The following is a 27,240-nucleotide window of genomic DNA, read 5'->3' on the forward strand; positions in this document are numbered from 1 at the left end:
TTAATAGTTATATCTTCCAGATCTTTATTATTTAATAAATGTAGAAAATTAAACGACAATAAACATATACTAAAAACCTATCCTAAAAACTATAAAAATTATTTTTAACATGTTAAAAAATGTGGAAACTGTTGTAAAAGTCTAAACACATTGTATACTTCTTTAGAAACTCTAATGTAAATCTATCAGACAATAACTCCATATATCTATAGCAGTATGTATATGTATGTATATGTTTTCATAAATCAGATAATCATAAAGAGTTGTAAATTCACTTTCTCAAATCTTATGTGGCGCCGGTTATCGCATAAAATTTAATTACTTTATTGTTTTGATATTAATTTCCATTCCAATTGGGATTTTCGTTTTGATGTTCATTTCAATTTTCCATTTCAGTTTCTTTCGAGCGCAGTAGAGACAAATAAAAGCCAGCCACCATGGATGCCATCAAGAAGAAGATGCAAGCGATGAAAGTCGACAAGGATAGCGCATTGGAGCGCGCTCTCGTTTGCGAGCAGGAGGCACGCGATGCCAACACCCGCGCCGAGAAGGTAAGCACTCGACCGTGCAACGCATGTTGCATGCCCCAGTCCAGCCAAGAAGCAGAAGAAGAAACATAAACAAAACTATTTATTGCTAACAATGAAGAAAACAACTATAATTAATGGCTGTTAAATTGTTAACACCTGCATATTTAATTACCTGTTGCCTGTTACCTGTTGCCCTGCCCCTGTCCAATAATAATCGATATCTCTCTCTCTCTCTCTCCCTTCTTTGTTATCGATCGCAGGCCGAGGAGGAGGCTCGCCAACTGCAAAAGAAGATCCAGACCGTTGAAAACGAATTGGATCAGACCCAAGAGGCTTTGACCCTGGTCACTGGCAAACTGGAAGAGAAGAACAAGGCTCTGCAGAATGTAAGTCCACATTTAGAACAATTTATATATATTCCATTCCAAATTAGTTTAGTCCTAAGTTAGAGGTAGAAGACAATTTTAAACAATTTTTGAATGACAAAAATTTGAATAGGTTAGGCTTTGCTTGAGTTTTTAACTGATTTTATATATAGTTACATTTATTATTATATTATGATCAATATTGATGTAATATTATGTATCAGACATAGAATAATATATAATATAATTTCATAATTCCGTTTTAAAAATCTAGTATTTTGCATATTTCAAAAATTAAATTAATTAAAAATCGAGTAAAACCTACCCTGCATACCCTGTATATACATATCTTCTAATTAAAATATTTATAGTACTTCAAATGCCATAGAAAAATTTAAAATAAAAATATAATTGACTTAAAAGCTCTTTAAATATAATTAGATTAAAATTCAAATTTAGATGCAGACAAGTTTGTTTTAAAAATCAACTCTTTCAATTTCCACATATATTATCTAATCATATGCGAAAGTAGGTCATCTGCAGAATTTTAGAATATTTTTAAAGATTTTCCAAGTATTACTAGAGATTTATGATACGTATATTCTGAATAAGCATTGTTTCCATTGTGAATTAGTCAGACGAATGCAAGAAATACACTTGAAATCAATACTAGAATAAGACTTTTATGACTATAGATATATACAACCTATAAATATATATACATATATAAACAATTTGGTGACAGCGAAAATTGGGCTTGGGCATCGGAAATTTGTGCCATCTGTTTGGCATTAAGAATTTCACGGGTGTTTTACGTGTTGATTTTCATAAATGTTTCCTCGTCAAATGTTTGGGGAAATGCGTTCTGCATGTTTCCCTTATATTCCATAAAAACTTAAAATTTTTTTTAAACAGAAATAAATGAAAGAAAAAATTCCAAGTGGAAAACATCGAAACTGATTTGCTGTTGGCAACGCCTTTGTAGCGCGCTATTTTTAAATATGTTTAAATAGCTTTGGCTGAGTGCGAAAGAGACGCAGCGACTGTGCAGCATGTGCGTTTAAGCGTGTTTGTGAGAGAGTGTGTGTGTGTATCAAATAACGCAAAAGCAAAGACAAAATGCGATGTTTTTCTTTTACTGTGTTTGCTTTGGCTTTGCCAAAATATTTGCTCAAGCAAATTAGTTTTTTCTATTCTTTGCTCTACAATGAGAATTTCGAAATAGCTGCCGCGCAGTATTTGGCACATTTTTCTTCGCCTGTTCGGTTGCGTTTCCAATTGGAAAATGTATAAAGTTTTTCATTTGGTTTGATTTTTTTTTTTTCGATTTGGGTACGAAAGTATTTCAAGGACATTCGCCGTTTTCGCTGCCAATTGGCAGCGTTTCAAAATAAGTAAAAATATGTTTAGTGTTCACAGGTAACGAAGAAAACAATAAAAAAAAAATGCTTATCAGACAACATAATTCAAAAGTTTTGACAAAATACTTTGGCCCATTATCATTATCAATATATTTTGATGTCATTGTTGCTTGCCGCACACCCTTCCCTTAAATAAATAATGATGAGATACAGACGACCGAGACAGCTGAGTAATATGTGCAAATATGATAAAAGAAATAGAGAAGCGAGTAAACAGCAATTAAATCAAACAGAACACACAAATGAAATTAACAGAAAATGAAAATGGAAATGAGTAAAGAGCGAGCAATCACACTCCCGCTCTCTCACTCTCAGAGAGTATACGAGTGGGCGGCGGGGGCTGATAGTGCTAGTGCCTTGCGCTCCTTTACACCCGCATAGCGCACGCACTGCAACACTAATACATATGCAGGCGGGAATAGCTATGCATAATGCTGACTCACTCGCACATGTGCCGCACTGACTGTCGCTGCCACTGCCGCTTGGCAGGGGGCGCTGCCACCACCACCACCACAACAACACCATCAGCAGCAGCAATGGAAAGACAGTGAGTGAGTATGTGAATGAGTGAGAGAGAGAAAGAGAGACAGAGAGAGAGAGAGAGCGCGCGTACGCCGCGATGAGCGAGCGCATGGCCACAAAAATGATCGCACAACACTTTCAAGTACAACGCCAAAGCAAGCAGCAACTGCCGGAGGGGCCGAACAACTAGCAGCCTAACCGAGCCGCCCGCACGCCGCATTAATAATTACAATAAATTCAATAATAATTATTCAATTAATTCAATAAATAATCTTAACGTCTTCTTAATACTTTGGTAACAAGTGAATCACTATTTTTATTTAATTTCATTTAAGTAAAATTTTAGTGATTTTCAATTACATAAATTTAATTACAACAAAAACAACGGCAACTGAAATTGCAAAAACAAAAAACGTGTTGCGGAAGTTGGCCAAATACGCAAATTTTCCCTTGCTCAGTTTTTAACGCGCGACTGAAAATTGAGAAAAGCGAAAAGAGAAAGAGAGAGATAGAGAAACCGTATTAAATCATCAGTAAAAATAGATAAAAGACTCAAAGCTAACGGTACTATGATCACAGCTGTTTGAACCACAACAACAACCAAAGAGAAAAACAACACGCACCAAATCACACAACAACAAAATAAAAAGCCGCAGTTTATAATTAATATGTACGAGAAAACATTAACAATAGGAACTGCAAAAGTTAATAATGCATATGAGTGGCAAAAAGTGAGTTACAGCAAAAATCAATCGACATCGACAGCAAAGGCGGCAGCGGCAACGGCATCGGCGTCGGTGGCGAAAACCAAACAAAAACAGCAAAAGCCTAAAACAACATTAACAAAGATTGCAAAAAATGCAACAGATATACAAATTAAACAAACCAATTTGAACCCTAACAAATCAACAACAACAAAAGTTTTAACGTATCTTAAGCCGGCAACGCAAACGCCGCATATTAAAAGATACGTTGGCAACGCGGCACGTCGCCAAACGCTTGCGCACCAAATAAAGCGGGCACATCGCCATCTATTGACGAGTGGCGGCAACGATAAGCAACCGCCAAAACAACAAAAGCGTAATAATAAACAAATATGTACATTAAAAGATAATCATTTTATATAGAATGCAAAGCATTTTCCGCGTTTTTTGGACTGTTATGCTATGCATTCTATGCAAAATGAAAACAAGTGCACAAGGCAAACGTAGTTGTAGTTTTTTTGGTGAGGAAACTTTGTCTTGTGCACTTGGCTGGTCACACTTTTTCTCAGCTATCGATATTGGTAATTGCAAATCAGCTGATTTGCACTATATTTGTTCTGAAACTATCGATATCGATATATAGTAATATCAACAATTCCATATAAAGCAGGTAGCAGCGCAGCTGCTGCAGGACAGCAGGCAAAAACAATAAAACAGCAGCAGCAACACCAGCGCAACAGACGCATAATTAATGCAAATAAACAGTCCCAAAGCCACAAAAGTGAACAACAGAAACACAAGCAAAAAAAGCAATCAAATAGCAAGCGTGGCAAGAACGGCTCCGACGGCTACAAATCGGAGCTTTCATCCCGTTGGGGCTCCATCGAGGAGCAGCTGAATGTACTCGATAAACTGCTCTACTACGATGAAAAGGCGGAGCTTTATCTAGCCCAACTCTACAATAATTATCAGCAGTTGCAGCGATCGCAATCGGAGCTATCCGACGACTGGAGTTGGAGTAATTCCGACTCAGAAATGTCACAGAGCAATAGCGTCGACGACGATGCGCTGTCCAGCACCAGTGGTGCTGGCAGCCACAGCACCATCAATTCCAATTCCAATGCCTCGTCCCTTGTGCCGTCTTCGCTCAAGAGACGCGGCCACCAGCATCATCCACGCTTCGCCGGCACACGGCGTCCCAACGTGCCTAACGTGCAAGAAATCCTGGCCGCCCTCTATCGCGGCGATTCCAAGGGCGTGCTCTCCAATCTGCGTGGCGAAGCAACGCCGCAGACTCAGCCCCCAACAGAGGAGCAGCCAGTTGCTAGTCGCAGCTCGCTCAGCCTTCCTCTTAGTGAATCTGTAACAAATTCTCTGGGCAGCAACAGTCCCACACCAACCGATGAGAGCAGCATGCTGGACGAGACAATGCCAGCAGTGACGCCAGCAGCAGCAACTGCAGGTGAACCAGACGCGCTCCCTGCTGCCAGTGGCAAAAAGAAAAAGAAGCGTGAAAAAGGCGACAAAGAGAAATCGGAGCGCAAAAAGAAATCCTCTTCAGGCACTGGAGGCAAACGTGAGAGAAGCAAACGTCAAGGTGGCAGCGGCGGCATAATGGACGTTAGCAGCGACAGCATTGCAACAGATCTCAGTGCGGGCGCCATTGATGAGGGCATTGTACTAAATCCTGAGGATGAGGACTCACAAGCCCAGGAATGGGCAAAGCTGCGTTGCACCAGTGAAGCGGCAGAGATTGTGGCCGAACGGGAGGCGCGACGCAACAAAGGACGTTGCGCTGACTACCCGGGCCTGGCGTTCGGACGCTCCATCTTCAGCTCCGACACCATGATGAAGTTCAACATCATTCGGAATGAGCTGCACAACATTATGAACACGCAGCTGAAGCGGGTAATTAGCTGTGGGCTAGTCTAATCTATAAAACACCGAATTTACTCCATTTATTTGCACTAATCATATTTTTATCTCTTTCTTCAAGCCGCCTTTGTTGTCGCCTCTGCCAGAAAGCGTAAAAAAGACAAAGCTATGCAGAAAGTTTGGTTAGGTTCAGAGTGAATTCTGTCTATTCTTCTATCTATGAATGCTCCAAATTTGTTCTTTTTGTTCTCTTTTTCGCACACACATAAACACATGTGTATTTGTATGCATGAATTTGTGTGCATTGCAAAGCGATTACGTCGCCGTCTTCGTTTTGCTTTCTTCGACGTTCGCCGAATTCCGTTTCTGCTTTAACCCTTCGCTGGCCCGTCAAATCGTTTGTCATTGCAATTGTTCGCAAGTTGTATGAAATCTTGACCCCATTTACGCATACATATGTACATACATATACATATACGTATGCACATTCTGTGGGTTAATCGCTTAACAACTGTCGTGAAGGTTTTTATTTCTATATGTATATAAACACATACGCACATTTGCTTTCTTATTGCTCAGCACAAAAGTATTTCAACTGTTTATCTAGCTAAAGCAGAAACATTCCTATTTACTTAATTGCAAGCAATTGTTTAATTAGTTACGCAATCGCGCGCTCCCAGCATTTGGTACATTGTTTGACCGGTTAACGGTAAACTTGACGAGCACCTGTTGCACTCACACTCGCTGTATGGGCGTCACTCGCACTCGCGCTGACTCTCCCAAAAAGGTAGCAGATAACAAAACAGACCAAATGTTACAAGTGCTACAATTATCTGTGCTTATGCACACTCGTGTACCCGCACCCGCACACCAAAACACACATAGAATCCATTTAATTGTGGAACTCCATAAAAAGCATCAGTTGATTTACAGCAGCTAAAAAAAAATAAATAATAAAATTAAACGAATACGTTTTGTGGCCAAAAATGTATTTCTTTTCAAACATGGCTCGACAATTATTATTTATATTAAATTAAACGTATTCTCAGTTTTCTACGTGTTCTCATAACCGCTGCAAAACGCCAATGACCTTCGTTCTACGTGTGTGTGTGTGTGTGTACCTCTATGTATGTGCACCCCACTAAGGTAGTGTGTGTTCATTTATGTGGCACTGACGTTTACTTTTAATTTCTTTTCAATGCCGCACAGTTGCCAAAAATGGGCAGGCATGCTTATTTTAATTGAAATTGACCATTGGCAATCATCGTTTGTATTATCAACAATTATGTCATTTGCCAAATACAAATCGCATTTCCACTTGTTGCTCGCGCGCGCCCTCTGTCTATCGGTATCGATATCGAGCTTTGTACAATCGTCAACTGTCTCGGACTAGGACCACATGCGAACGCTCAGCAACAACTACAACCTGATACGAACAATGCTCGGTGTCGCAGCGCCCAATGATTACTCATTTGTGCTGCTCCTGCTTGCGTGTTGATAAGCCTGATAGAGCACCGGCATTATATGCCGTATTATACAATTATCTTGTTTGTTGGCTAGGGTAGGTGGTGAGTGGCGAGTGGGGAGGATTCAGGCACACTCACACACGCACATGTACTATTTTTTGATGACAGGTTGCTTACTCATTTTCACTGGCGTATGGGCAATTGGCCAGTCGTCATTTTCGCTCGCAATTTTGCATAATATTAATTATATTGGAGAAATAAGGAAAAAATCTCAAATATTTCTTCACTAATTAATGCAAACAACAACAAACTTGTAGACTGAATTTTTAGCGGCTTTAACAGGTTTTCCAGCGGGAAAGCCGCATATACACACTGGTTAGCGCACTCGCACTCACACACATGTAGATATGAGCGACACGACACGACACATAGGCGAGGCACTGTCAGACTGGAAAGTCGCACACACACATACAGCAGTTGTCTCTTTCCCACAACGTATAAACCACCACCGCCGCTTTGTAGACATGAGCATGCAAAGTGTTTCAGCGGTTCATTTCCAGTTACGTACTCACAAATGCCAGTCGCAGAATCGCGTCGTTTTATCGTCTTCGTTTCTCCGTGTGTGTGTAGTTTCTGTGCAGCTTTCTGCAATTAAATATTTATATTAATATTGTTTTAATATATAAAATTATTTTTCAACTATAAGTGTGTATCAAGTGTGCTCGAATCTAATCGGCCCTTCACACATAATAAAAAAAAAAAAGAAAAAGAAATACGACAGGCAGCAGAGCAGCAGCAGCAACGAAGCAAACCAGTAAAAGAAGAAGAGAAAAGCAGTAGAAGAGAAAGAAGAAAAAAAAAAAAAAAACCGGTGGTTAGCGCATACTCTTGTCTGTGTCGTCGCTTCGTTCGGCCGTTCGTTCTATTACGTGCGTGTGTTGGTGTTTTACAGTTTATAAATTAAATATATTCTGGTGCTGCCATATCGAAAGAAATTTGTATTTAGAATAAATACAAAAAATAAGAGGCAAAAGCTAATACAAGTGTGCTTCAGTGTTAACTGCCAATCGCCGGTCAGAAAAGCGATCTTCATCTGCCACTGCCTGCCAACGCAAAGTCCAATTGTAAACACTTACCACAAACACCCACAAGTCCAAAAAACAAGCACAAAAATGACGACCAGCATTCCACAAGGTACACTTTTGGATGTACTCAAGAAGAAAATGCGTCAGACCAAAGAAGAAATGGAAAAGTATAAAGATGAATGCGAGGAATTTCACAAGAGACTACAACTTGAAGTTGTTCGACGTGAAGAAGTAAGCAATCGGCAACATTACAATTCAGTTTAAAAGAAACTATATACATAGATACAGTTTTTTGCTACTTTTGGTATAAAGATTTTGCATCAAAGCTGAACCATCGCTCAAGATTAGTCCAGCGCAAGCATTTCTTCGTTCTGAGCAGTGCCAACGTTTCCAATGCAAATACATGCTCATGAACACAGACACTGTGCCTGACATACAAACACAAATACTAATGCAAGTTCACTGACAGACTGTCACAGTCAAATACACGCTCTCATTCTTTGCGCGCTCTTTGCGCTGCTCTCTCGATCCCTCTCTGTCGCTCGCTGTCTTGCCACTGTTGTGTTGTTTTGTTCCTCTATGGGTTTACTGTCTTTTTTATTGGACTATCTTTTGTTATGAATTTCAATTTGTTATATGTACGTACATATAAATATATATATACGCAGAGTTCGCTTCTGTTTAATTTGATCACAGTTCATATTTCGTACGTTTTAAACTATTGTGAATTGAGTAACCAAAATTCATTCACCTTTTAAAATCCTATCGAAAAACGGGGCACAAACCCGCACAGCATTTCATTAGCATATCAGAAGAAAAAGCAATCTATTCAGTGAAAACTTAAACTTAAGAAAAGAACTCAAACCGGCTTCTCTATTCAGTTCAAAACCATAGTGCTTAGTTAGCGGTGTTCTAAATTCGATTAATTATAATCTTAAGCCACGGCCAACAATAAGTGGCTTCTTGACATGTTTGAGTGTGTGTACGATATTTTTGGCCCAAGCTACATGTGCGTTAAATTCAATTCTAATTAGTCAATTACGCAAGATGGTCCTATATGCATACATATATGTACATATATCTATACATGTGTATATTTTTATATATGTATATATTAGTGTATGTGAATGTAAAGTTTGTAACGTAGCATTGACAACATTGTTGACGTCATTTTTTATGAAGATGTTTTCAGTTGTTTTTCATAGTCCTTCGATCGCGTATTGTTGAAATTTCTAAAACTGTAACGGCACTCCCCAAAATCAAAATGTATTTTCATTTTGAGCATTCCCATTCCCATTTTGTCTGTCATCTATGCCCCGTTAGTTGCTAGTTTTTGCGCTCATTTTTCCACGCTTTTGTCAAGTGATTGACGTTTAGTTCAGCCCCTTCGCTTGCTAGTTGCACAAAAGCTGAAACAAGTAACATAATGTGCTTTGTTGTTTTAATTTTTATAGACAATGCTTTCAATGTCATTTGCGTGGCCCCAGCAGCAGTTCATGCTCTCTCGCTCTCTCTCCCCGCCACGCATTCTCTTCCTTTTTGCTGTTACGAAATTGAGCACTGATAATTCAATGCCTCATTGTGACAAATTGGTTTTGATTTGTTGCCTTCTGGGCAAGTACTCTCTTCCTCTCTCACTCTGTCTTTCTCTTCTATTACATTTCGTAATTTCGTCAACTGTCACATACAATTTGAGATTACAACACACGACCAGACAGACATGCATGACAGTAGCTACATGCTATAAAACTCTAGTATATTTTATGCTTGAGAGATCGCTACTTTTACGCTTTACAAGTTGGAAGTGGTTTGCTTACAGTTTTTATGGCTTATTTTCGGGTTCATAATTAAAAATGCATCATATATAACATTTAAACACACCCTACGCACTCGAACGTAGCCTCTCGTCTCTTCTGTTATTGTTGTTGGTATTGTTTTTCTGTTTTTTTTTTTTTTTTGGTTTCGTTGCCACAGCAATTCGAGTCAAATAAAAAATTCAAGGTGTGTGTGACTAAGCCATCAACAATTTTTTTTTACAATTTCTTTGCTATGCAGCTTTTGCATACTCATGGCTTTTTATTTGTTTTTTATTTTTCCTTGTTCGTTTTGCCGGCAATTTTTTGCCATTCCTCACCCCGAAACTTGTTCTGTTTAGCTTTGCATTTCTTTTCGAGGCGTTTAATCTTCAATACGTTTTGTTAATGAGTTCAAAGCAAAGACCAAAAATTTGCTTAAGTCCATCTCTGTCGCACACACTTAACGTGAGCGACTCCCGCTATTTTTAAACGAAACGAAACTCAAGCTGAGTATTTTTTTTTGGCATTTTTTTTTCGCTGTTGCTTCATCAACGGTTTTGTTGTGTGACTTTCGTATGTGTTTTGGAAAGCTGCGCTGTTTGCCCCTATATGATTTTTTATCGTTAAATTTACGCTACACACATGTCTATGTATATATATATATATATATATATATATATATATATATATATGTGTGCGCGTGTTTTGTATGCTGCCTGTCTATTGACTGTTTGGACGATGACGTAAGCTACAGCGGCGGCGCGGTTGGTTTTGGTTCCAATTCATAATCACACGATACTTTTACGACGCGCGTCCGCAGCGTTCTAAGCGTCACTCATATAACTTTATATTTGGTGTGTGTGTTTGTGTGTATGTATGTTTGAGTTTTGATTTGTATTTGTGTATTGCAGTGTACTGAAAAATTGGCAATATAATCATCCCGCGTCGACTGGACCTGGACTACCTTGTCCAATTGTGGCCGCTTTTGGTCAAAGCCGTTTTTAACCATTTTTGGGCGTGTGCTGCGAGCTGAGCTGAGCTGAGCTGCACAAACATTTAATTCATTTGTGCTTTTCAACGTTTGTGTACCCATCTCTCTTTCGCTCTCTCTCCGTCTCTGTCTTTCTCTCTCGTATTCTGAAAAAGGTAATCAAATGCGACGGCGTCAATGTCAAATATTTTCCGTTCTTTAATGGGCATATGTTTAATGCTTCGTTTTGTGTTTTTGAAAATACGGCTGGTGGGAAAAACTGGCCGCTAAAGATTGCAATTCAAATTTTTGGCAAGGTTGTTCACTATGTGTTGACGTCATGCACATGCTTCGATTAGCTGTTGCCTATTTTCCTGAGCTGGCAACTTGAGACAAGTGTAATCGATATATGGATCCCCCTAATTATTGGCCAAACTGAAACCTTGAGAGGCTTCGTGCTGTTGAACTGTTATCGATAGCACACGCAAACAAACATTTTATTGCTAGCTTTGGGGCGTTAACACCGGCGACCTTGTTAAAATGCTAAGGCTAACGCTGACGCTTACTCAGGCGAATGGAGCGACAAAAAGGAGGCAGAAAAAAAAAACGAAGAAGAAGATATCTCTAATTTCAGATGGAACAAATGCTGCGGTCGCAAACAATTGAATTTTAAATAGTTATTAAAATATGGAGAGTTTTATTTTTAGTATGAGAGAGCACTAACGTTAGGATAGAATTATTCTATATTTTAGTTATACCAAAAGTAGCAAATTTTACTAGTTAAGTTATTTCAGTGTATTTCTTGCATTAGTTTGTAAGTCCTTAAGTTAGAATAATAGTAAATTTTTAAGCATTTGTACGTTTGCTATATTGTCTTGTTCGTTCGAACATCGAATATTTATTTTATAGGCTGAATCTGAGGTTGCCGCATTGAACCGTCGCATTCAACTGCTCGAAGAAGACTTGGAACGCTCTGAGGAGCGTCTGGGTTCCGCCACAGCCAAGCTGTCGGAAGCCTCTCAGGCCGCCGATGAGAGCGAACGGTTAGTACAATTTTCTGTTATATTTAACCCTTTGATTATATTTATTATCAAATTGTATACATTAATAATAAGTCTACAGCATATGTAAGCAACTTAAGTATCCAGCTCATGCTCTTATCTACGGTATATTTATATTTAAAATGCTTCTTACAATTGCTCTTGAAATTTAGGATACGAAAAGCGCTTGAAAATCGCACAAATATGGAAGACGACAAAGTAGCTCTATTGGAGAACCAATTAGCGCAAGCAAAATTAATTGCAGAAGAAGCTGATAAGAAATATGAAGAGGTATAGTTATCTATTGCTCTGAATTCAACATTGAAAAAAAAAGAAAAACTTAGGGAATTAGGGTTAATAGGGTTATCTTCTCGTCGTTTTCTTTTCTATTCGTTTTACTTATTTTCTTCGTTTTGAGGTTAGATGCGTCGAAATTACCGTTACTAATTAGGTTATGGGTTATATATACTGCGCTCTCTTACAAACTCCAAAAATATATGTATTAAATAATTATAGGGTATATTTAAGAACGCTTAACAACTTGTAAACAGCATTTAGTTTTTAAGCCCAACGCCGACCGCAGCCAACAACAACAACGACAGCATCAGCAAGAACAAAATGGATGTATATTGTATATATATATATATATATATATTTATAAAGCTCTACGTATATACATATTGTTATTTAATTATGGCATGTGTCTAGCTTATGGTAGTGTCTTAGCAAATCGCTGTTTAAATATCTATGTTTACAACCAAAATATTCTTTGTATGTGAAAAAGCTAAAACATTGCCTTGTGCTTTGAAACTGTGTAGAGAATATAGATTTGAACTCATACACTTTCCTTAAAAAACGCTTGAAGCTATATTTTAGTAATAAAAGAGAAACCGCAAAACACATTCAATATATAAATATGTAAAATACTACTTAGAGCTATTTCTACACAATACATTTAACTCTGAAAAATAGCTCAACGGTTGCGCTATTTTACAGTAAAAAACAAAACTTAAATTGATTTATTTATAAACCAAAAAAATTCACAAAGCACTGTTTCAGCTTCGTAATTATTTGTACCTTTTTTCAATTAACTGAACTGTAAAACTCAACAAGCAACAACAAATTCTTGTTTCTTTTTGCAAAATTCTCTAAATCTTGATCTGTACAATGGAACTCCACTAAAACAAAAACAAATCCGAAAAAAAAAAACCGAATCAAAACTTAATCTTTCAACATAATTTATGTTCGAAATTGTGTCTACCTGTGTGTACCACTGCGCATCCATGTGTTTGTCATACTCAACAACAACTTGACAACAACAACAACAACTCTACACTTTCTACACCGATGTGGATGCGATGACGTCGAATGATTCACGATATTTTGGGGCTGTACGCAACGACAAATCATCGATATAACAACTTGGTCACTGTCTTCTATGGGCATGGTCGCAACGTGGTCGTCCTATAATTGATCATACACTGATCACTATATATACTTTATATAAATGACTATATACAGTGCACGCAAGATTCTTGAGAATCGCGCCCTTGCCGATGAAGAACGCATGGACGCTCTTGAGAATCAGCTGAAGGAAGCGCGTTTCCTTGCTGAGGAGGCTGACAAGAAATACGATGAGGTGCAGCTAAATACCAATTTAATTAATTTAAGCAATAATAACAACAACAGTAACAGTAACAGTAAACCATGTCACCCAATTCAAAACCCAACCAACAACAACAATAACAATGCAAATATTACTGCTGCTGCTGTTGGTGAAACTTCAACTTTGTCCTCCACAATTCCACACAGCGAACACAACAATAATGCCCACAAACCTAATGATACTTGATCCGTCCATTGATTTCTTTGCCAAACAAATTAAGTTCTATTCTTTTTCGATTTTGGCCTTTATTGAGCCAGCAATGAAATTTGGCACAGGAATCAGCGATGGCAAATATTTATTGGTGCTGATATTGTAAAATTTGTGCTAAAGTCAATGCTAATGCTAATGATGATGATAATTGAAGATGAAAATGCAGCTAAAGCAATAAAAAGAAATGCTGGCATGCCGCTGCCTTAGCCGCCCGTTAAACGATATACTTATAAATAATATATATATATACATAAATATATAATATGATATATATGTATAAAAAAAAAAAAAATTAACTTCTGTATTAGTTAATTCATTTTATTTATGTATATATAAATATGTATGCTGAATATGATGGTTTTTTTAATATAATGTCTGAACAAAGTCCTTTGTGAAAAATATATGAAATTGAATTGTAAATGTTTACGCGAATCTAAACACATTGTTAATGTACTCAAAACTGTGCTGGAAAGCAAAAAAAAAAAATTGATATCTATATATGCATATGTAATCATATCCGAACTTAAAGGAAAAGAGGAGCAAATCCTATTTTATTGGCCTTGCAAAAACTATTAACTCTATATAAATATATTTTCTATGTTATTGTATATCTTGTATGTAAATGATTTAGTTGGGTTTATTTTGGAATTTTCTATGTAAAAATTTAGAAGCAAATGCAAAATGCTAAATGTCAATTGTGAAATGCAAAATGCATATGTGTAAAGCGTAAGCAGATTCTAAAGAGAAAAATCTAGTTCACAGAAAATGCATATACAGTAAATATGTAACACTTAATAAATTTAATTGAATTATAACATTTTTGCAATAAAGTTAACATCAATAAAAATGACTTAGATATTATATATAATTATATTTAATCTTGAAGCGTTGGAGTTGTGCAGAAATTTCTTGGGATTCTCTTGAAGTTGTACATTATAGGGAGCGACCAGTTAGGAAGCCCAATCCAGCATTGAAGCCCAATTACAATAAAAGGCTCTAGTTAAAATGGATGGTCAAATCGTGTATCCAAAGAAGATCATTTCTTATTTATATAGGTCTCGGAAACTTTAAAATAGAATTTCTTTTGTAATATATTTTTTAATTTTTTTTTATATGATCGAAAATTTAAATAGGAATTGCTATAGAACAAATGATAACTGGCTGTTTTTTCTAAACTTAATCACAGGCGTAATGTCATATTGAATCATGGTCTTATGATACAATACAATTTCTATGATATAATAATTATATAGATATACAGGCGCAACATGGATTAGCTCAACAGGCTTTTGGCTGCACACGATCGGGCATAGGCCGCAGCATTAATTTATTACGCTTTAAAGTTGTTGCTTACGTGTTTCGTACGTCAATCGAATCGGCTAAATAAAGCAGGCTAAATTGATAAACGGCAAAAAGACGATAAGCAAGCGACCGACTGCCTGGCCGGCTATCTATCAATCTATATACATATTGTGTTTCGCAGAAACTGTGAAACGGAAAGCAAAGGAAAACAAGAAACCGTTGACTGATAAGCGAAACGGGAAACTTTGTATGAAACTTATACCATCATACCCCGTTAATTTGTATATTTAGCGCTCTTCGTCGGCTCATGACATAAGCAGCAGCAAAAAAAGTAAGGAAAGAAAGAAAAAGAGTGTTGCCAAACGCTTCGATGATGAATCAAAAATTCATTTGACCCAAGAGACTCACTGAATCATATATGTGTACACGTTTCAACACATGTATACATGCCAAAGTTTATGTGTGTGTGTGTGTGTAAAGCCCCCGCTCTTCGTGTGGCTATGACTCACACCTACTTTGGCTGTCCAGGCGTATGCGTATGACTCTCTTAATGTTGCGGAGGGGGAGATGCGAGCTCAAGGTACATCGATGCGTGTTGCATTTGGGTTTGCTGTTGAGATGTGCTGAATATTTGTAATTTTTAATGAAACGTTCGCATTGCATTCATTTTAAATAATTTTGAACGTGCACAGGAAATTCAGTTTTGGTCCGCGTATAACTGACATCCATAGATGTAGCGCTGCTCGCATATCAAAATTCACAGAGCCCACCAGCTGCGACTTCTGTCGTCCAAATTGGCAAACTCAATTTCCTCAACAGGCCCGATTTCTTTTTTTTTTTTTCTTTTTGGCGAAACATTCTATTCATTATCGGTTTTATAATTTGTAATCTAGGTTTTCGTTTGTTAGTCACAAACTTTTAATTGCCGAGCCAAAAATGACGGAAACCTTGTCGTTTCCGTTCTGTAACTGCCAAGAACTTTGAGGGAGCTATCAGATTTGAGATTTGACTTGAGATCCAGGCTTTATATAATGAAACTCAGAGAAACTGAATTTAATTTCCGTCGAAAATGAAAAGTAAAGGGAGAAATGTACTATTATAGGTAAAAAACAGTAAAATTATTCTAGTCCCAAGATGTACAACTGGAATAGAGAAAAAACACAATTCCAAACGTTTTATTTATCGAATATAAAAATATATTTTATGGTCATATATATGAGTACATTATCAATTGAAAGATAACTTAAAGTTCTTAAAGAAGCAACGACAAAAGCACAAATTATCAGCCAACAAAACAAACTACAACAAAACACAAAATACACAACAAAAATATAATTTAAAAAATCACAACATATTAACATTTTGTTTAATACTAATAAGAAAAGAAAAGATAGAAATCATAAACTGTAAATTTCATCATTCCTATTGTTAATACTAACCAAATTATTGTTAGATAAATTGACATGAAATTTAACGCATTTTCTATGTTCTTTGTGTATATTCGATGAACGATGACGATTGTAAAATTATGTACAAATATCAACAATATATATACACACACGCCATATATATACATATCAATATGATAAAATGAAAGGTTGCCCGTAAATTGGCCATGGTTGAAGCTGATTTGGAGCGTGCCGAAGAACGTGCCGAACAGGGTGAAAAGTACGTTGAAAAAACATTTGTTTGAAATATCAGTTAAATGTTGCGCCAAAATGCTTTCAAAACTATTTTTGTTGTGCCTAAAAAATTCAAATGAAACAGTGTGGCCATAGTTGTGTAAGTTTGTTTTTGCAGCGCTGTTAACTAACAGTTGTTACCCATGTTAAAAACAGAATATACCAACGCAACCTAACCCCAGTCTCTTGCATAGTTTTATTGTTTTATTTATTCCGTTATTTTATTTTTAGCTAGCTAGCTTGGCATTATATCTATATAAATATTTGAAATCGGCAAAAAATGTGAATATCTCGATCAAAATTAACGAATGTTCCTGTATGTGTGTATTTAACGCGCATGTGTTTATCTTAGTTGTTGTAGAAGCATATCACTTCATGCTCTCTCATAATGCACAACATATTCACATTTTCGGCCAGAATGCAACTGCCAATACATTAATTGAACTAATTTGAAAAAAATTACCCTTTCTTATGCGCGCAATGCCTAACCACAAAATGCGTTACGTGTTGCTATGTCTGTGTTCTGTTTAATAAACCCGCCTGCCTGTTAATGCCTGCTCACCTGCTGACCGCCTGATCGCTCTCACCTGTGAAGGTGGCCAGAAAATTAGTGCTCATGGAACAGGATCTGGAACGTTCCGAGGAAAAAGTTGAGCTTAGCGAAAGGTTTGTCCTGCTTTATCTGTCTTTAAATACTAACTGCACTTTCAACTATGCAATCGAATCGCCACCCCAAAAATATTGACTGAAAATATTCAATATAGGAAATTAGAAAAAAAACAATATTTGACTCTAAGGCAAAACTTTAAGAAAAGTGAAATCGTTTCAGTGACATGTAGTTGGCTCCAACAACAATTGCTGTTATTATTATATTTTATTTATTTAAAAACTTTGCTATGAGCCGAGAGACCTTCGTCTGGTTTGGCGAGTCATGATTTAGTTTCTTTCTTTCTGTTGTTATTTTTTCCTTCTTTTTTTTGACACTTCTGTCGCCTCCAGTGCCAAAGTTTGGAAAGTAAAGTGTCACATATTTTTTTTTTGGCTTTTATTTTTGGCGTTGGCGATGAAAAAATTGCGCAAAAACTTAATTTAACTACCGCATGAAACGCGCTTTTTGTTTTTTGTTTTCCCATCGAAAGTCCAATTAAAGACAATTTGTGTAAATCTTTGAAGCTAATTTGTTTTTTTATTTTTTGATGTGTAGCAAAATTGTGGAGCTTGAGGAGGAGCTGCGCGTTGTGGGCAACAACTTGAAATCCCTTGAGGTCTCTGAGGAGAAGGTCAGTATGAAATGTTACAAATCAGTCAAGATGATTGCTCACGATCGAAACTATCGACTTTTGTTCATCAATAAATATATTTTTATATTATTTTTACAATATTAAATATGTAAATCCCACACCCCCATAAACAACAACAACAATAAATAGGCCAACCAACGTGAGGAAGAGTACAAGAACCAAATCAAGACCCTGAACACTCGTCTAAAGGAGGTAGATACAACAATATAAAATAAAAATGAAATCCTTCAAGCGAAAGGAGTTTCCCAGAGTTGTGGAAAATGCAATCAAAACCAACCAGCGATTTCTTGTTCATATATTATTATTGTTGTTGTTTGTTTTTTTTTTCGAAATAATTTGAGCGCACAGGACCGCTCGAAAAAGCCGTTGCACAACACTGGCCACGCGTGCATTCATATAAAATGTCTACCGACAATTCGTGCAACTTGTCCTTTAATATATGCCCTTAAAAATGTTTATTTGTTCTGATTTATGATTTATGTACTAATTCTGATTATATTTTCTACTTTTATTTTCATATATTTGTTAACACGCTCCGCTTAAATGTTGCTGACACAAAATCAAAATACAAATCATTATTTTTGCGAATATATTTGTGAATGATATATAAACAAAAATGATTTGCGCACTGGATTTTTGATCAACACCCCCTAAATGGCTTAAAACATGCTGTCCCCACCTCCCTGCCACGCCTCAAACTCTGCATGCATCAATAATTTGCTAAATAATTTGCAATTTTTGTTTGCTTAACCCGCAAAACAATTTAATTTCCACCAATTCAACCAACGACCACAAAATATAAATATATGTATGTAAAAACAGGCTACACAAAAAGAGGAAACCTTTGAAACGCAAATCAAGGTTTTGGATCATGCCTTGAAAGAGGTATATGCCCACTTGTATACAATATTTTAATTTTAAACCAATATTTGTAAGCGGTTTGTGGTCTCTGGTGTTGGTAAATCTATTAAATATTAAAACCAAGAAAAAAGAAAATATTAAATTGCACAAATCGTTATTCTCAATTTTAATTTAATTGTACATAGTCGTCACATTTGATATTTTCTTTTAAAAACAAAATAACCAAAACTAAAATCCAAAAAAACGCAAGAGCAAACGCAATTGCCCAAACGTCTGGGAGAGAATACAACAAATCAAATCAAGTCAAAAAAGAAAAGAAAACTTATTTAAGCAGTATCCAAAATGTATATCAATAGCGTGCATCATGGCAAGTATTTCCCTATATATAGGACGTGTGTGTGTACATTACTTGAAAATTGAAAAGAACTTTTTGTGCATTGAATGCAAATGATAAAAAAAAAACTGACGTTTTACAACACTACTGCTTGATAGTAGAAACTGTACCCAAATCAAACAAAACGACTTAAAAATTGAATTAATTCTATAATATTCGGTAGATATTTTATTGTCGAAGCACTTGCACAACCTACAAACACAGACACATGCACACAGACACATACACACACATACAAACTACACACATAATGATGATAATGATAATGATTATGTTGTATGTCCTGCACTGTTATTGATATACCAAAAATTTGTTGTATATTTCTCGACGTCTAGGCACGCGAAAATCAAAAAATATTTGAACAGGAGATCATTCAATTCAAATTAAATGTAGAAACTGTAAGTCGCCGCAGCCTAAATAGTGTCTTTTTTTTTTGTATAAATCATTTAAATTTGTGCTGATGTTAAAAAATAATTTTAACAGCATTTCGAATTGGCGCCAAGTTTCAATTTTTCCTTATATTCAGTGACTGCGTAGCGTCGTACAGCGATTGTTGTAGTTGAATTAAATTAAATTATGAACACTCCCGTAAAAATGATTGTTTAATGTGTCAACTTTAGGTTTTGTCTAAACCAAATCACCCTAAATAAATATAAATATATATTAAAAACAAAAAAAGTGTAAGCATATGGATTAAGTGATCAAAGTTGTGTTATCTTCTTAATTGCTATGCTGTTTATATTGAATGTTTTATTTTTAGAATTTTCGTTTATTTATAACACATCACAGCTACATACATATTTAAACACATTGATATAATTTAATCAATAATATGTAAACTATTAATAATTCATGTATTCATATAAATTATTATGTACTTATCCCGCTGGTTTTGGTAGAAAATTGTTTGGGAAGCTTCTTTTACTTATAATAAGCTTGAAATTTGCAAATTCTATTGAAACGTTGCGTTTTACAACACTGGCATTTGAATAGAACTTGTATGTTAACCAATATGAATAATGCCTGCAGAAATTCATCTTGGTTAACTGTAGACGCTGCATTTCATTAATGTATGTTTATATTTATTTCACTACTAATAACTGTATTTTCTCACTTTCTGTTTACCGACACTTAAAGGCTGAGGCACGCGCTGAATTCGCTGAACGTTCCGTTCAGAAATTGCAGAAGGAAGTCGACAGGCTCGAAGGTATGTCTGTTCAAGAATATTATCTTATATCTCTAAGACTTTAAAGTTCAGAATTTTAGAAAAATTTCAAATAGTACAATTTCATTATTATTATATACAATATTTGTAGCAGTATTTCAAATATACAAATTGTAGAATTTTTTATAGATAAGTTTATTTATTTATATTTTTTTTATATATATATTTAAGTAGGTGCAAAATTAAGTTCCTTATTCCAAAACTCAATTTCCTTATGTTAGTCCAGATTTACACTTATTATTTTTACTTGTATTTAATTTTTTATTTTTATTTCTATGCCTATTAATATAACTATTTTAATATTTATTTTTCATATGATTTTGTTCGTTGTTGTGCTTAACCGAAAAAAAAAAACAAACAAAACAAAAACCAATTTCAACTTGTGTGCCGCTTGTCGCTCCCCGCCTGCTGAACCAACGCCAACGCCCTAATGTTTATTGTTATTTAAAATGCATGCCACGTATTGCTGTGCTCTTTTTTGTTCCTCCTTTGTTATTGTTGAAACAAAAAAGACGACTTGTTGAACGAACGCGCCAAGAACAAACTGCTGCAGGAGGAGATGGAAAACACTTTACATGACATACAGAACATGTAAACAAATAATTTGCAGCTTAAGTAAATTAACTAAACTGCCTGCTTTGACGTCAATACAGAAAACTGGCGCTTTCCATATTATTGTAATAGAAAACACAAATACACACACACACACAGACACGCCCACCCACCCACACACACTTACACACACACACACGCATACGCATACTAAGGCACACAGGACAACGCCATGTGTCTTCCATGCCGTTAAATTTTTGATAAACTTTTAAATGAAAACGTTAATAATTTTAAGCGGTAAACTCAAAGAAAAGCAGACAAGAAAGAAAAAACTGTTAACAAACAAAGAAGCAAAACTAAAACAAAAACAAACAAAAACAACTAAAACTAAACTAAATAGAAGAATATCTTCTATTTCTATTGAGAGCATTCCAAATTTTTTTATGAATCTATACATTCATATTTTCAAGCAGTGCAAGCTGTTGGCCATTCGCTTGTCCGCGTTGCGCTGTGAATGGCATACACTTGTTTGCTGTCCTTTGGAATGGCACAAAATTATACAAGAATTAAAAATAATGGCGGCATTTTTTTTTTTAAATTAGATGCTTTACAAAACTGTTGCAATATTTTGTTTAAACTTTTTCTTTCTATTTGCTTTTGCTAGCCTTCTTATTATTCTTTTACTCTTTGTTTTCCTGATATGGATCGAAGTAATTAATTATTATAGATGACAAACACAACTTGCGAATTAGTTAATGTGTAATTATTTATACAAATGTATATGTAAAGTAACTGAAAAGGAAAGATTCGATTTGTACTTGTATTTGTATTCGTATTTTCGTCGCCAGCTAAACTACTGTATTAATTATGCTAATATTTACATTGTTTATACAATTTAAACAAATCGTGTTTGCAAAACTTTGTGTAATATTTGCTTACTTATAAGTTGCCACGCCTATTTTGTAGACACAAATTCAAAGCAAATACCGAAATAAACAAAAACAAAAACAAAATAAAAGACAAAACACCATCAAATGACACGCACACCATTCCAATTGCAAGCATTCATAATTAGACAGCTATTGTTAACTTTCTATATTTTATTTTAAATTAAAAAATCCCTAATTTCTATGCGCTATCTTTGCTGAAAATGTGTTCTTGCCCCAACAAAAGAGCAAGCTAAAAAGAAAATAAACCTAACATAAAATGGCATTAAATGAGAAATCAAAAACAAAATGAAAAAAGAAAAAATTGATTTATTTACGATTTACATAAATTAATTATTTATATTTTTAATATATACATATATATATATATATATTACATACTATGCAAATACAATACCATGCTGCTGCAATTGCACAAATAAAGTATTTTTCAAAAAAGAACAAATTTATGGTGGTAAATGAAAAACCAAAACACATGACAGACGGACTCTTTTTTGTTGTATTACCTAACCCAAGAATGAACTGTTTCAGCCAATTGTTGTCTTCGTTGTTGTGAAGATTGTGTTCCCACACAGAATTGGCTTCTTGGATTCCAGAGTTAACTAGCCATAACCAGAGCTGCCAATATTTGCACTAATCAAGATATTTTTTCAATTCTAATAACACTAACTAACCAAAACTGAACTGACCAACTAAATTACCAAACCGCCGCCACCAGACGAGATGATCAACGAGAAAGAACACTATGCGATCATTAATGATAGCTTGGACTTTACGTTCGTCGAGCTAATGGGCATGCCGCCGTTCTATAACGATCGCTACCCCAAGCCGCCCACGCCCGAGTTAACCGAAGAGGAGATCGCTGCCATTGCGGCGCAGCGGGAGGCAGCGGCTGCTGCCAAGGCAGCCAAGCTAGCTGCCGAAGGAGCGGCCGAGGGTGCAGGCGAAGGGGAGGGTGCAGAAATCGAAGCTGCTGCAGCCGATGGAGCCGCTGCAGACGAAGCAGCAGCTGTTGCCGAAGTTATTGAGGAGCCAGTGAGAGTGCCCACACCACCACCGCCGCCGCCATTTGATTACAATATTGATTTGCCGCCAGAGGGCGCTGAAGTGCCATATGTAAAGAATTTCGAAGTGGGTGATGCTCCTCCCGCAGCTCCTGCAGATGCAGCACCGGCTGAGGGCGCTCCTGTAGATGGCGTGCCTGCTGAAGCAGCTCCTGCGGATGCAGCTCCTGCTGACGCAGCCCCTCCAGATGCAGCTCCTGCTGAAGCAGCCCCTGCAGAGGCAGCTCCTCCAGCAGCCGAAGCAGCTCCTGCGGAAGCACCTGCTGCTGAAGCTCCTGCTGCTGATGCACCAGCTGTTGAAGCGCCTCCTGCTTAAATCGAATCGAATTTGATTTCATTTGATAAAGTAGTAAACAAATTATAGAAATAGATCAAAAAGGATCTCGTTATGGCTAAAACTAATTATGGATTGTTTTCCTGTTCGTCAAATGCACGATCATTAACCTGATTCACAAGCTACCCCGCCCTCCCAGCCATTCGCCCGACTTGCCCACTAACCCGCTGCTTAGGAAAGCATTTAATATTTAGTTAGCTTCGCTTATGCTTCCTTTTCACTCTTGCTATCTCCATGCCTCTATCTCTCTATCTCTATCTCTCTATTGCTTTATCTCTCACCCGACTGCTTGTGTTGCTTGCTTTCTGCCATCGCGTTCGCATGCCAAACATCTCAGACGACCTAATCGTTGAAAAAGAGCGCTACTGCCTCATCGGCGACAGTCTCGACGAGGCGTTCCTGGACCTGATCAAGGGCTTAGAGCCATTCTGGACGCCGCGCAATCCAAAGCCACCCACACCCAAGCTGCCGACGCCCACGCCCGAAGAGCTGGCCGCCATGGAGGAGGCCAGAGCTGCGGCCGAGGCGGAGGCCGCTGCTGCTGCAGCTGCAGCGGCGGCTGCGGCTGGCGAGGAGGGTGTCGAGGGAGCTGTTGTTACAGAGGCTGGTGTCCCAGTGGCAAAGGAGCCAACACCACCACCAAAGGAACCCACTCCACCACCGCCACCACCACCACCATTCGAATACTCGATCGACTTGCCGCCAGAGGGCGCTGAAGTGCCGTTCGTTAAGAACTATGAGCCACCACCACCCGGCTCTGAGCCAGAACCAGCTCCAGAAGGTGAAGCCGCAGCACCACAAGCTGAGGGAGCGGCTCCACCGGCTGAGGGAGCTGCACCAGCGGCTGAGGGCGCAGCACCCGCAGCTGAAGGTGCAGCTCCACCGGCCGAGGGTGCAGCGCCACCAGCTGACGCTGCTGCACCACCAGCTGAAGGAGCTGCGCCAGCGGCCGAAGCACCAGCTGCCCCACCGGCAGAAGAGGCTGCACCGGCACCAGCTGCTGAAGCTGCTGCGCCAGCTGCCGAGGCCGCTGCACCAGCCGCTGAGGCCGAGGCGCCACCAGCCTAAATCAACGAAAATCGCTATCGTTATCTTTACCGATAGCGATAACGATAAATACCCCGCAATCCGCTGCGCAAGACATACAACCGCTACAAACTGCTGCCCTGCTTTTATTTGTTTATTATTTGATGCACAACAAAAACTTGTATTCATATTAATTAAAACAATCTAATCGAAGCAAAGCAAAAACAAAAGAAAACACGCTGCTTGGCTGAGTTTTGTTTTGAGCTCTTGTTGTTTGCCTGTTGCATTTTATTTTTGATTTTGAATTTAACAGCTAGCGCTGCACTGCACTACCGACCACAAACGCTGCCGCCGTCAAGCAGTGCAACTGCCGTTACTTTTTATTTATTTTTATTTAAAGAGGTAAATATATTCAGTTGATTTTATTTGTTGTCCAAATTGGATTATAATCCATTATAGTGTCAGTTTCAATGTGTCTCTGTAAAAGGTTTATTTTTCTATGTTTTGTGAGGGGTTTATCAATATTGATTTATGTACTTGACTTAATTATATTTTCATTTTTATTAATTTCAAATTTTCTGGGTATTTTCTTTTACTCTTCTGTGTTCGCTTATGATTTGACAACAATGAACAGACGACCTTGTCCTGGAGAAGGAGCGCTACAAGGATATCGGCGACGATCTCGATACCGCCTTTGTCGAGCTCATCCTCAAGGAATAAGCGCTGCTCCATTGACCGCCTCCAAGAGCTCCAGCAAAGTCTATCTACACATATTTTTCTGCACATTTCTTGTTTATGTATTTCGTAGCATACTCGTAGGTGTTCTATGTAAACGTGTGTTGCCTGTGTAGTTAAAGTAAATGTATTTAGATTTTGTTAAAAGCCTTCATTAAATTTTATGTGACAAACGCATTGTGTATTTGTTTAACTCAATTTTATTTAATTATCATTTGTATTCACAATCTACTATGCAATAAATTAAAAAACTCTATACAAATGATAACGTCTTTTCTATTATTATTATTATTATTATATATTTTCGACTGCTGCATTCGTAGATGAGGTGAGCAAAGGTAAGGAGAAGTACAAAACCATTGCTCAGGAGCTGGAATACGCCGACCTCAACAACTATTGAGCTGATGAGAGGTGACAAATTGGAGTCCAATAGAGCCTTTCGACATCCAGCTACAAAAACGTTCTACTTAAGCATTCCCACATTAATAATAAACCAAATTTTTAGCAATAAAATCTATAATTATATATGAATCATATTTAAATTGGATATATGTATGAAATAGCTTGACTCAACAGAAAATACTGCCTGTAAGCCCATGGATTGCAAGTTAAATGAAGTGCAGCCTCAGCCACAGATCACTTATTTATATTTCTCAATATATCTGAAGCCCACCAGTCAATAGCTTATATATGTAATACCTTAGCTTCATATACTGCACATACATAATTTTTGTTGAATACAAAATTCGGTCAATTTTTTAATAAATCAAATAGAATCTATGCTTGCAAGCTGTTTGGCAAATGTATCTAAAATTAGTTGAAAATTTCTATGGCCTTTGCAAATAAATTGAGATGTTTAAGAAAATTCAAAAAAAAAATATTAATAAAATATACACATTCATAGCTTTTGTAATTGTGAAGCATACAAATTAAATATGTACAAGTATTTTTAAAAAATCTAATTATTCTCAGTTATTAAGCGTTTATATTTTTATGACAAATAAATGGAAAAACAAATTCTTTTGCATAAAAATATGAAAACAAATGGTTTTTCTTTGGGTAATTATGGAAAGTTTACCGCATTGAGTTTACAGTGTTGCATAACGTCTTTTGGACTCCGTCTTGAAGGACCAATTCTTATTTAAAGGCGGTCTCAATAGTAAATTAAAAGCGCTGTCATAGGGGAATTCCCTTCTCTTGATTACCTTATTGTAACAAACGATTTACTGATCGTAAGTGAAAGAGGCAGAGGAATTTGTGCTATGAACAGGGAGGAGTAATTCATGTGAATGGAATGGAATGGAATGTATATGTATATGCACTGATTGGAGCACATGGTCTATTTTTGTTAGGGAAATAAATTAAATAAATATTAATTGGAATTATGGGGTGTAATAATAGTTTTAATTAATATTTCAAACACCCTTCATTATGTATTTCTCTCGGATAGCTAAACTGTTACCGTCAACGAGTAAAAAATTATGTTTACTTATGCGGGTTTTTTTTTTTTATAATTGGATAAGAACAATAAAGCGAAAAATCAATACTATTTTAGGATTTTGTTTGAGTGACTCACTTAGAAGAAATATTCTATATTTTCATAGCCATAGCTTTACGTATTGAAAACTCTACAATCGCTTAAATATTTAATATACTCTACTATATAATAATACAAATATATATGAATATATATTTTAGAAACAGGTAAGCATGTCAGCTCCATGAAATATAAATAATTTATTCTAGCTCTTCCAAATAGATTGCTCTCGGTTACATTTTCAAGAAACCTAATAAAATACTTTTTTAAATATATATGTTTTATATTTGTTAAAATATACAAAAAAACTATTTTTCTATTCTATATTATATTTTAATTTTGTTTTATTCCTTGATCCTAAATTTAAGTTTTGAAATTATCATTTCAATTGTATTTTCTTGTGCCACGTCACAAAGATAGATGCGAATATGTATGTATATAAAAAATTATAGTTGTATGTACCAAAATCGGTCTGCACCGTGTGAAAAAAAAATTGAGAAAATTTCTCAATATTTATTTAATCAAAATAGATTCTCATCTTGTTAGCCGTGTCCGACTCGGGCATGTTTCGTACATTAATGCGCTATTTATAGCATCACTTTGGATGGATACAGACACACAAGCTTATAA

At 36.6% G+C, this 27,240-nt stretch overlaps 1 protein-coding gene and 1 long non-coding RNA gene across 19 annotated transcripts in view; one reads left to right on the forward strand and one right to left on the reverse strand.

The window, feature by feature from the left end:
- The window catches only part of Tm1 (tropomyosin 1), a 29,385-nt gene extending 3,780 nt beyond the window's left edge, over positions 1-25,605 (forward strand). For 2 of the 18 annotated variants that reach the window (XM_089476442.1, XM_089476443.1), the window contains exons 2-10: positions 397-551; positions 791-916; positions 11,644-11,777; positions 13,296-13,413; positions 16,550-16,620; positions 17,839-17,914; positions 18,065-18,127; positions 20,328-20,397; positions 23,650-24,609. In XM_089476442.1, coding sequence (XP_089332568.1) covers positions 438-551; positions 791-916; positions 11,644-11,777; positions 13,296-13,413; positions 16,550-16,620; positions 17,839-17,914; positions 18,065-18,127; positions 20,328-20,397; positions 23,650-24,380 — 1,503 coding nt within the window. In that variant the 5' untranslated portion in view covers positions 397-437 and the 3' untranslated portion in view covers positions 24,381-24,609. Of the gene's footprint in view, positions 1-396; positions 552-790; positions 917-2,391; positions 3,937-4,185; positions 5,451-5,525; positions 8,200-11,643; positions 11,778-11,947; positions 12,066-13,295; positions 13,414-16,549; positions 16,621-17,229; positions 17,301-17,838; positions 17,915-18,064; positions 18,128-18,757; positions 18,821-20,327; positions 20,398-20,927; positions 22,003-23,649; positions 24,610-24,972; positions 25,251-25,396 lie in introns of those variants that run through there. The other 16 variants (XM_089476445.1, XM_018003140.2, XM_018003131.2 and 13 more) reach the window with 16 other exon arrangements.
- LOC149270642 (uncharacterized) lies at positions 397-829 on the reverse strand. Its single transcript, XR_016271656.1, has 2 exons — positions 703-829; positions 397-636 (listed from the first exon to the last, which is right to left on the reverse strand). It is a non-coding gene; the product is annotated as an uncharacterized LOC149270642 (long non-coding RNA).
- Positions 25,606-27,240: the final 1,635 nt, after the last annotated feature.

This window comes from Drosophila arizonae, chromosome 2 (genome assembly GCF_054131065.1).
Source record: "Drosophila arizonae isolate 15081-1271.41 chromosome 2, UAZ_ARI_1.0, whole genome shotgun sequence".
NCBI lineage: Eukaryota > Metazoa > Arthropoda > Insecta > Diptera > Drosophilidae > Drosophila > Drosophila arizonae.